Source organism: Austrofundulus limnaeus, unplaced genomic scaffold (assembly GCF_001266775.1).
Source record: "Austrofundulus limnaeus strain Quisiro unplaced genomic scaffold, Austrofundulus_limnaeus-1.0 Scaffold43, whole genome shotgun sequence".
Classification (NCBI taxonomy): domain Eukaryota; kingdom Metazoa; phylum Chordata; class Actinopteri; order Cyprinodontiformes; family Rivulidae; genus Austrofundulus; species Austrofundulus limnaeus.
This window is the reverse complement of record NW_013952445.1, coordinates 2,060,198-2,071,929: the sequence shown is the minus strand read 5'-3', so window position 1 is coordinate 2,071,929 and position 11,732 is coordinate 2,060,198. Positions and strand designations below refer to the sequence as shown.

At 40.3% G+C, this 11,732-nt stretch overlaps 1 protein-coding gene across 4 annotated transcripts in view; it reads right to left on the bottom strand.

The window, feature by feature from the left end:
* Positions 1-8,843, bottom strand: part of kat6b (K(lysine) acetyltransferase 6B) — a 25,011-nt gene extending 16,168 nt beyond the window's left edge. Inside the window, exons 1-3 of one of the 4 annotated variants that reach the window (XM_014007664.1) lie at positions 8,564-8,843; positions 5,816-6,668; positions 1,478-1,586 (exon numbers count right to left, since the gene is read on the bottom strand). In XM_014007664.1, coding sequence (XP_013863118.1) covers positions 1,478-1,586; positions 5,816-6,433 — 727 coding nt within the window. In that variant the 5' untranslated portion in view covers positions 6,434-6,668; positions 8,564-8,843. Of the gene's footprint in view, positions 1-1,477; positions 1,587-5,815; positions 6,669-7,359; positions 7,485-7,517; positions 7,703-8,563 lie in introns of those variants that run through there. The other 3 variants (XM_014007667.1, XM_014007666.1, XM_014007665.1) reach the window with 3 other exon arrangements.
* Positions 8,844-11,732: the final 2,889 nt, after the last annotated feature.

Here is an 11,732-nt window from a genome sequence, read left to right as displayed (position 1 = left end):
GTTTTGTTTGATATACTTTAATAAAGGTTTGTTTGCTAAGAGTTTATTTCAAATAGTATAATTTAGTGTCATTTTATTTTTTGGTTTTGTTTATTTATGTTATGATCTTATCCATTTTAGACTAGTCTTATCTCCTGGCATGTTATCGGTTATTATCAGTTATTGGCCGTTAGGAGGAGAAAGTTATCGGTATCGGTTCTTAAAATAAGTTATCGTGCATTCCTAGTTTTAACTATGAAAAATTTCTAAATGTATCAAGCAATTTAAAGGCATGAAAGCACGTTTTTTGAAGATGTAAGCTTTAAACCTGCTGAAAGTGTACTATACGATGCAAACCCCCTACAGCAACACCATAAAAAAAGATATTTTAAACACATGTTTACACAATACTGTAAGAGTACAGAGCCAAACAGCTGTGGCAATAATCATCTAATAATTGTGTTGTACTTGTGTACAAGGATCAGAAACTAACTCCTTTTGCTAGTGCAGCAGCTGTTTATAAGTCAGACCTAACACATTAGCAAAGTTAGCCTTTATGGAATGTCACACACTGTGCTTTTTATGAACGTTGAACCATGCGTTAATTTACCCTACAGGTTTTAATCAGCCTTCCTGCCTGGCCAGAACCTGTAACTTATTAGCTTACACTTAATAGGTCAATTAACCAACCCCAGTATACCTCCAACACAGAATATGAGCAAAAACCACCAGTGTATTTGCACACTTACTCTCGGTGCTCACTAAGAAAATTAAATGCAGCGGCGCCCTATTGTAAAATTACGTTTGCTTTATTGGCAACTTTATAATAAATTACTCTACTTATTTGAACTTGAGATGCTTAATCTGAGTTTTACACAGGTTAATATCTGATGAAAATCTATTACTGATATTTTGGAATTATTTGTGTTTTATGTTTCTTAACTGAGAATACAGAATACCAGCATTTCAATATTTTAACAAAAAACACAAGAATATTGCTTATTCAATTATTTCTTACGTTCCTTTACACATCAACCCACACAACTCTTTTTCAGTCTACTAAATAAAACCTACTCTACTATATTGAGAACAAATTTAACAAAAACCTCTAAGAGAAGTTCATACACAGCCATGACTTCAGTGCAAAGTTACTTCAAAATTAAAAATTTAAATATAAAAAACAGCATGTTTTATTACTTAAGACTGTTTTGCTCATATGCCTGGTGAATGGAGCAAAGTTCAAGGCATTCAACACAATTTGCATCATCTATGTTTTTTGTATTTACTGTAGAAAACATAAAATACTCGCTGAATAAAAAACATGCTGTTTTTAGAGATTGACCATATTTCCCACTTCAAATCATCACATACACAATTCCCCATGAGCCTCCGCTAACAATGCTAGCAGTTTAGTGGTTTAAACAGTCTACAGTCTTGCTTAAAGTTGTTGCGGTTTTGAAAACAGCCATTCAGTCAAGTGTTTCAGAGGCTGACTTACCACTGCTTCCACAGTCTGCACAGGACAGCAGCTCCTCTGGCTGCTTGTCCCGATTTGACTCCTTCGTTCCAAGACAGAAACTGCATATTGGGATGGGGTCGACCCGGAGCTAAGTGGGGGGAAAAGAAACAAACAGTTTGAAAGACATAAACAGGCTGCATGTAGAGTCCTGTTGRTTTCTGGGTGAGTGTTTTGTTTGGATTTTTGAAAATCGCTGTAGCGATACTACTGGTTAAGCCAAAGAAGATAAAACCAGCTTGTGGATTTAATGAAACATCCGCAAAATAATATCAACTGAAAGCAGAAGCTCGAAGAATGAAAAAAAAGCAGAGTTCTCACAGACTAGAAATGAATAATAAATTACTCTCATCCTCGGAGATATGCTGCATTTGAGATCCACCTCCTTTATCCATTACATCTGAATGTGTAAGTGATCTTGGTAATCATAGTTTAAGGGCTTAATCCAATTCTTAAAGCTTGCACTCGAGTCTGAAAGGATTAACCAGCATGTAATCAAATTACCTCAATAATATAACATGCTCACATTGTTACTGCCATGATCCACTGTAAATGTTGAGTCTCAGAACAAACACTCATTTAAGGGCTTATTGTCGAGTTCAGAAGAASTAAAATATGAGCTCAAGGTTTAAGAGGATTTCTCCATTGATCACTCAGAACGAAAGGAGGCTGACTTCAGAGGGAGAGCAGAGACTTACAGTCATTACTTCACAACAGCAGATAGTCTAAACTGAACCAATCACAGGTTTATATCAAAACTAAAATGCACCATGGAGTGAATTTTTCAATACCAGTTCAAAAACAAAAGCCTCTAGAGGGACAACAAACAGACTGCAGAGAGGAAGTTCTTAATGGAAAATATCACTCACTGGGTGTGATCATAAATAACCCACCTCATCGCCAGTTTACACGCTAAGGCCATCCAGTTGACTAGAGCTTTGGATGGYACTCTGGGGATGCCCATAATTAGTTCCTGGTTTCTATGACGCAGATCAGCATCCTGAGTTAAACCAAGTTTGCATATTTCAAAACTGCGTTGGATATGACCTCTAGTTGGCCTTTAGCTGAAATACAGTRTTATTTGTCTTTTTTATTTGACAGCAAAAAAAAAGGGGGAAAAAAAAAGAGAAGCATCCAAATGATGCTCAGGGCAACGATATGCAACAAGGATCCAGCAGCAATTTCATGTCACTGTCCCTGGCGGTATCAAGAAGCTGTTTTCAGTGAGAGGAAGTAGTTTATCTCCACATCAATGATCACTTTATTTTCCAACCTGCTGGGTCAATACTTGAAAGCGTGCAGGGGCATTAAAAGCTGCTTGTACAGCATAAAAATCACTAAAAATTCTCACATGTGATGAGGCTACACCTGCAGGTTTTAACACTGTGGCTGTGTAATTGCCTCATGTTACAGAAGAAAATCAAAACACATTTTGCTCAGACAAATGCTGGTGAGATCTATAAACAGAGGTGGTCTCGTTCAGTGGGCCTAAAAACATTTTTCTTAGAAATTCTGTGTTTATTCAACTTTTTAATAAGAAGACTTTAGGATACTGAAATTGTGCCAGAAAAAAAAGACTAAACTGTAAACAAGACATCAGCTTTTTATAACTTGTGATTGAAATGTTTTCATTATTTTCTGACACTTCCCAAAAGATTATTTACTAAGTATGACTCTTAGGCAGCATTACATGCCAGAATATTTTACCTGGATTACACAAAGTCCATTTTTGAAAAACACTTCTCAAAGTCAAATACCATTCACTCAGCTGAAATAACAGGAAGACACGTTCTTCCTTGATGGCAGGTTAAGATATTTTGCAACAAAGCCCTACTTGGAATGTTATYCCTGTATCTGAAAGGCGTCTATCATTTTTATAAAGGTTTAAAATATGAGACACTACAGACAGTAGTGATGAAACTGAAAACCAGACAGCTTCTGTTGGACTGCTGGTCCAACTATGCACAGGGCACACATACAGTGAAGTTATTTTTAAAGGGGCAATATCATGTCAAATCAACTTTTTTGAGTTTTATATCATGTTATAATGTTATACTCTCATAAAAAACATGCCCAAAGCCTTGCTTTGACTCATTCATGCATGTTTGAGAAATCCTGCAGCGTTTTTAGGCAGCCATGCTGAGGAGCAAAACGACAGGTGGGGACCAGAAACATCTTTTGGGAACAGAAACGCCTCTGGGTTGTGTCCTTTTGGGACAATCTCCTCCTCTGGGATGTGTTTTTAAGCTGAACTTCCTCATGGCATATCTGCTGAGCTCTAACACTACTTCTCACTCAGTGAAGCTCTTTTCAGAGTCAAAATACCTTTGAGGAAATGTATTTTCAGATGCCAAGTAAACTGCATCATAGCGCATGCGCCCCACCCCCGCGCGCGCGCTAAAATGGGCGGGACAGAAGCGTAAGGAGGTTCTTAAAGAGACAGAGGCCAATTTCAAGGCGTTTAGAAGAGGAAGTGATGAGAAGACAAGTTTATTTTCTATTTAAACATAAAAACAGCATTTTAATAATAGCTAAAGGTGACATAGATACTATATTATGGTACAGTATTTAAATGTATGCCTGAGAAACACATAATATTGCCCCTTTAAAAATAGTAAATATGTTTTATTACCACACGCTCCACAAACTAATCCACAAAGTCCGATCCGGGAACTGGATTAATTGCCACTAGGAATATTTTTAGGTCTGGCAAATAAAATCAATAGCWATTTGCAATCTGCACATGGCTAAAATGCAAAACTAGAAAGCCAAACACAGCTGAAGAGATGCCGATGATTTACATGAAGATTCTAAATTAAGTACATTACAGGAAATTATGCTGCTTCAAAAGAGCAGGCTGTCCTGAGTGAGGGGGTGGGGTCCTATTAGAACACTGCTGGTAGACAGGGTGAGCTCAATTGGTTGCATAACACAGCAGGGGGAAAAAAAAAAAAGAAAAAACTCTCATTCCTTGTCTTTGTTCCTGCCAGAGTCTCTTCAGAATCTAATAAACTCTAAACCAAGACTGCTTTTTTTAACCCTCAAAGTATCTCTTATTCTCAGCACACACACGCTCTCGATGCGCCTTAAACAACTAAGCAGGCAGATATGTCTCATCCTTTGAAGTAAATGTTAAGCCTAAAACTGGGGGGGTGATGTCATCAGGCCGGGAGCAATAGGTTGAAATGCTCCAAATGGAAAACAGCAGGCCTTCCTGAGAGCCGTGGCAGGACGCCGTGTCTCTAAAACAGTTCTCAGTTTCACTTTTGGCCTGACCACAGACACAGTCACAGTTGTGGCTGCAGTATCAAGGTGTCGCTTCCTGATTATTCACTGTGAAACTGGTGAGGAGCAGGGTGACATCTCTATYGCCTGATGCTGCTCACCACTTCAGCTGCATAACTTGTGCATAAAGTATGAGACCGCACTTAATCTTGATAAGCTTTCACACAGGACATGGTAGAGGCCTTCACAACAAACTAGATGACTGCACGCGGCTCACGCAGCTACACAATGACAACCATTTTCCACCCAACGCCCCCCTGCACTCGTCTGAAAATTGCACGGAATCACAAAATTCTGGCATTCTTGTTATTGTCGAGCATCTCTGCGAACTCTGAACTCACCCTGAATAAATAAATAAATAAATAAATAAATAAATAAATAAATAAATAAATAAATAAATAAAAAGCAGCGGAAAGAATGCAACCTGGAAGTTTGTTTATAAGGTTTTATTTCCTTTCTCGAGCAAGTTTGTTTGCACAAAGCTCACAAGAGCTGCACGTAGCCTGAGAACATTCTGGCTTTCTTCCTCAACATGCTCTCATGCCCTTGCAAATTACCAATAAAATATCTGTTTTACTGCAACTCACAAGATAGCTGTCCACATCCTTTAAGGTCATTAGGCTAGAGTTACATAACCTGTGGGAAGCCCAAAGCAGGCTGCCTACCACACACTGTCAGCATGACTTTCTGATTATCCAAGCTCTCTTATTATGGAAACCACTAGCAACACAGCCTTAAAGGGATGGACTCTAGATGGGCATTATTTCTGACCTCCTGGGATTAAGCTCCAAAGATTAAGACTATAATTGTGAAATTCCTATTGAGCAGTTTCCATCCAGTGGTAACCCTAAATCTCATCCCACCAACTTGGAAGTGACACATAAATCGCTCCATTTAGTTTCCAAAAAAMCCCCAATTATCGAAGTCATGGAAAGGCCTCCTTTTTGGGTCACAGAGGCATCTGAATACATTGAAAAGTTTACAAAGGTGAAATGAGGGGTGAACACGTGAGAAAGCACAGGTGTGCGTGCGTACCTGGTCGCGCTCATGGGGGAGGAGCGTCACTGATGCCAGAACCAAGGGGGAAGCACTAGGACACCTGGAGCTTCTTCCCTCCACACCTCCATGGCAGAGCTTATACCGTGGGCCGTTTTTGACCAATCTGCCGTTGCCAACTGAGCGCTTCGCCGCCAGCCGCAACCTCTGCCGAAAAGCAGGATTGTCAACAACRTTTGAGAGGTCGTCCTGATTCCTCAGGTACCTCTCGATGTTCTTCAGCGARGAGCCGTGGGTATCATCCAGACCTTCAATGGCCGTCCGAAGTATTTTATTCCAATCAATATGGCGGAGATCGTTTGAATTCCATACAGATTCCTTTGACGGCAAAGATGTGTTTGTAGGCAAGATGGGACCAACTCTTCCAGGATTTCCTGGGTCCTTGTAGGAAGTGCTTCCCTTATTTGTCACCTTGAGGATAGAGCTATCATGAACGCTTAATTCCAACTGCTCAAGGACYGTCTTCTTGTCCAGTCCGTGCACCGTCGCCACTGCATGACAAATYCTCTCCTCTGAAGGCCTCTGCTTCTGCCTTTTAATTTTCTGTATTGCTTCGAGAATCCACCCCGTGTAGAGAGGGTTTGCAAGTTTTACCATGGTTGAACAATAAGCCTCACAAAAATGTGATCCATAAAGGTTCCTCCTTTCTGCAGCTGCAAAATACGTACATCCACATCCTTAGTACGGTCAGGAAGTTATGTTCCACGACAGCATCCGCGAGTATTTTCTCAATTCCGGGTGAACTCGAGGAAAAAGTTGGGTACAAGTAATATCCACAGTGGAAGTTATCAGCTGACCTGGAACTGTGTTTTATTAGAATCCCAGCTCAGATCTAAAAAAGGAGAAAGACAAACAGATTTAGAGACACAATATAAATAAAAAAAGAAGCTTATAGCACACTGGCTGTAAAGGCTAAGCCTAAGGAATGCAAGGCTTTTGAGATGTGCTAAAACACGAGAAACAGATGGACAAAAACAGATGCAGGCGCTGTCATGGCTGCTGAAGAAATCAAAGTGACTTAATCCATAGTCTGACACTTTAATCCGCACACCAAACCAGATGTCCTACTCAAAAAGAGACCATTTGCCAAAAAAACTGCAAGTTTTCCACACCGTGACATTTATCTAGAAACTTCCACCCACTTCAGGAAAAAAGTATACAATGTTTTCGAGACACATTTTCGGTTTCAGATTCCCTTTTTTTGTGACGCTGACACAATTTTACAAGTTTATTAATATCACCATGTCACGTCCCCTTCCCTCGACAAGCCTTCACGAACACGCATTTGATCCCAAATAGAATAAAAATAAATCAAAGTTCAACCATTAGTTCTTCCGCGCGCGACCACTTTTTGACAGCTCGACGACACGCACTGATCAGCGCGAGCGGTAATGACACACGCATAAATAATCGATGGCTTCACTTTCCCCCCCCTGACAGCTCGGTCGCCACCGGCCGAGCGGTTCGGTCGAGAAAGAACACAAGAAGAGGGAGAAAACCCGGTAACAAGTAACGAAACAAACCCCCGGGAGTTGCGCTCCGCTGAGTTGAGCCGATAAATGTCAGCGTTTCCAGCGTTTACTGATGTCACCTAACAGTCGCCATTTTGTTACAATGTTGTAGTTTACATGAATCCGACATGACGCTGATTACAATCCAATGGAGTCTCATTAAACCTTACCTACACTAATGTGCCCWCCCCGGCAACTTCAATTATTGGCTGTAAAGACGAGATCCGATTTCTGGTTTGATAAAGCACATGTCAATCTTTATGTATGAGCTCACCCTRAGAGGCACGGCACTGGCTGTGTGATCTGTCACTTCACTCAATTGACCCGCCTCTTAAGGTGCCTCCAGTGATGAATTGATATCATTCACCTCTAACGCTCGTAAAATCCCAATTTACGGCYCAGAACCGGGTTTTGGGTTGTTAATAAGTTACAAGCGCACTGTAACRGACGCAAACTGGCTGCGTGGTAATTACGCTCGATAAATATTTAACCTCGTTTGCGTGTCGTTTAACACCGGCCCACCTTTACTCGGATTCCTCTTGGTTACACTTGAACGTGATTTGGATCGTTTTAGACTTTAATTGGCTGTTTGTTAAATCGATCATTTGTTTGCATAAAACCCTGCGAAGGCTCTAACGTTAAAGTGGAACACAGTTCTTTCAAAATAAAAATAAAAAAATAGACATATTTAAGACTTCAGCAGTTTTTTAAAAAGCGCATAAAACACGTCGTTTTCTGCCCTTCCTCGGGTTTTTTTTCCTCCGACTTTATCTTTCTCCTGTAATTCTCCTGGTATTTAACGTTTAAACTATGTGACAGAGCGATAAATGCACGATTGAAAAAAAAAAAAAGTAGGCTCTGTCTACGTGTGCGCCGTGCAATGATGGCATGACCTGTTTATCACCATTAACTATCAAATATCTCCAATGAGGACAAATAGTGAGCCCCGGAGGGGGAGAAAAAAGATGTTCAGCGGGGAATACAAGTTAACACGGCAGCTGGGAGCGACGACAGTCGCTAGTTTTCGGAGCTCCCTCCCCCCCCAGTATAACACACTAATAATGGAGATTAAAACGCTTTTAGCATCTTCGAATCTGCCACCGGCGGCGGAGGGATACAACAAAATTAATGGCAACTTTAATGCAAAGATAAACATAAAGAGACAGGCGGAGAAAAAAAAGAGGGGGGAGAGAGAGAGAGAGAAAGTACGGGCTACCGTAAATATTTGCTGGTAGTCTTCAAGTTTTTTCCCCCTCCTCGGATACTCCTCTTCATTATCACGTCGAAGGGTAAATGCGAAGCGACATATATCCGAGCGGGTTTGGTGGTCTTGAAAACGAAAGGCTCGAGCAGCTCACGCGGAGACATGGAGAGGACCTGATAACAACTAATTGAAAGGTTAATCTACATAGCAGCCTGTGACAAAGTAGTGCCCTCCCCCTTCTTCTTCTCTCACTGTAGACATCCCCGCCACGGTGTAGTGAAGCGGACCGTCGCCCCTTTTTAGTGCGCTCCTACAATGATATTGTCAATTTCACTTCACCCCCACCCCATCAGCACGTCCAGTGATGAGCCAAAAGGAAGATTTTCACACTTCTTTTTTTTTTTTAGTGGATTAGCCTCTGCAGGCTGCTCAACATTTTTTTATGTAACACTCCCCCCATTAACATCAACGCCCTGTGGGCATTTTAAACTTCCACCGATGTGAGTTTTATACCTCTAAATATGACTGGCACAAACCCTTATTTTGAAATTTCATTTCTCTGACCAGTTTTACTCGTGGATATTACCCTAATCAGTTAATTAACTCCAACACGCTGATGATAAGAGCCTTTTTTTTCCAAGCACATAGTGCAGATGATTACATTATTTTAAGTTTTTTTGCTCTCTAGAAGCTAATAGAAACACCAGCAAGCTCATTTTTCATGCAGTAATACAGATGTAATTAGAGAGATAATTGGTTACTTCTCATCAGATTAGAAACACGTACAGTATGAGCAGCTTTTTAAAAAAATACTTAAAATGAGAGCATCTCTCCCCCTGTAGAGGCACATTTAATGTGTAATTTGATTTGCATCTAATACAAGCCTTAATAGTCTCGTCATCATTCCTCCTCGTTTGCTTTGATGTTTCTATTGACCTGCATTCATTTCTCACATTGATGAAATTTTACATCCTCCTGCTTTTTCACTCATTGAGATTTATCCACATCTATTTACTGGTTTGTTTTGGTAAATACACGCAAATAAAAATAATTTATGTGGGTTTTGAGTGTGCAAGGTGGAAAGGGGAGGGGGGTATATTAAAAGCAGGTGAAAAGCGAATAACAAGAGCCTGAATTTGAAGCTTTTAGGAGTGGTGTCAGGATGAAAGGGCTGACCAAAAAAAAAAAAAAAAAAAAAAAAAAAAAAAGAAACCTGCCTGTGTCTGGCTGTAATGAATGCCACCCTGGGCCCCCAGCAGGTCCTCTGCTGCTGCACGGGGTCCAGGGATAATTTGAATTGGAGCATGTGCCATTGGAGTTTGCCCATCCCCCCCCCACTCTTCCCCACTTTCCTCCCATCATCTTCCTATATCCCTGCCAACTGCCACACTGGGTGTTCACAAACACTGCTGCCCATCTGTGGGGCAAAACACTGGCCAGGACCCCAGTTACTCCTTTGCATGCATTAAAAAAAAAATTGGATTYGTAGACCCAACATGTCACAAATGTTGAGATTTTTCTTTTCACTTGCAAAACAAAGTTATACATGTATTTAAGTGGGGAAAAAAGTACAAATGATGAGGATGTGGACACAGTGGGACTCAAAATAAAACACTCAAATGGTTAAAGAGGCTAAATTAACAGTAGATCACAAATTACTGGGGAATACGTGCACTTTTTAAAAAAAAAAACTTCCTTCGTTTAATGAGCGAGGTAAAAGTTTGCCGAGAAAAGTGAGAGGAGTAGTTTCCCTTATTGTGGCAGGCATTCTCATTACTTAATCATGGCTCTCTCTTTTTGTGTTTGTGTTTTTGCCATCTGTCATCTTGAGAAGCAAATGAACCAGCTGCCATGTAGTGTGATCTTGCCCAATCAGAAATGTGGCCCTTTTCAAAGCGCATCTGTGTAAAACCTTTAAAAAAAAGTGGTGATTACAAAAAAAAAAAGTGTCTCAAAGTTGTTTAATAACATTTTGGCTTGAGAATGGTTTTACTTAGATGACCAGAATTAGCATAAACTAATCCTCAAAAGAAAAAAAAAAACAGGGTTTGTAAAAACTGGATTCCCTCCAGTGTGCTAAAGATATATGATGTAACAAGTCTTTCAGAAGGAACAGAAAATGTTATTCTGCGGAACAGACGAGTGCGGGATTATTTCAAACACTCCAGACTCTCTGCCCAACAGTTCTTTGGGCTTTAACAGGGAGGGGCCCACTGTCTGATCCCACCCGTCTCCAACCCCCCACCTCAAAAGCGACAGCACAGCTGGGTCCGAAGGATCAGACTAATTTTCGGGTCCCTTTAATGGTCGTAGCGAAGAGCAACCACTAATCCCCTAAAGTGAGAAAAATGATCCGCAGCCCTGCAGCGCCACTCCACACACGGAGAGTCCGGTTAGGACCCCAACGAGAAACAGAGGTTGGGTTGGGGGGGATTCTCATAATGAGGGGCTGTTGAGCAGCAGAGAAGTGATTAGCATGACACTGCCTGACTGATTAAATAACCGAACTTCACAAACTCTGTCGACTTGTTTTAGATCAAATCACCTGTTGGTTAAACAAATCAACTGCCTTTGTCTTGGCGGAGGAATATTGTGATATTTGTATCTCTTATAATTGTCACTTTAAGAAACATTCAAAGGTTAACATTTGTTGAAGGAATGCCAGAAACCTAAACTAAAACAATATTTTAGTGAAAAGGGTCATAGAAATATCTGGTTTGGTGATGCATTGTAAATAATGTGCAAGATTTTGTGCAATATTATGAGATGTGATCAGAGTGTGTGTTGTGAGTTATTACCACGTCAAATTTTACCTGACTATCTGAAAAACTTATAAACATGGTTGTGTTTCTGAAGGTCAATTGGCTGTAGCTACATTGAACTGATCAATTCTAAAACATAATCAGTTATAGACGCGCACCAAATGATTAGTTGACGAGAACCCATGAGATATTTTGCAAACAGATGGTGAACTCTAATAGTTAAAGGCAAAATTTGAAAACAGATCCTGCACCATCAGCTATTAACACATCAAATTTTAGCTCGCTATCTGTAAAACTGGCCAAAAAAAAAATTACAATTTTTTTTTATGTTAGCTACTTTTTCACCTCTTTGTTTTTGGCAGCAGGTGATCCACCAATAATAATGACTCTTTAATGCATAAGTTAAAAAATATTCTGAA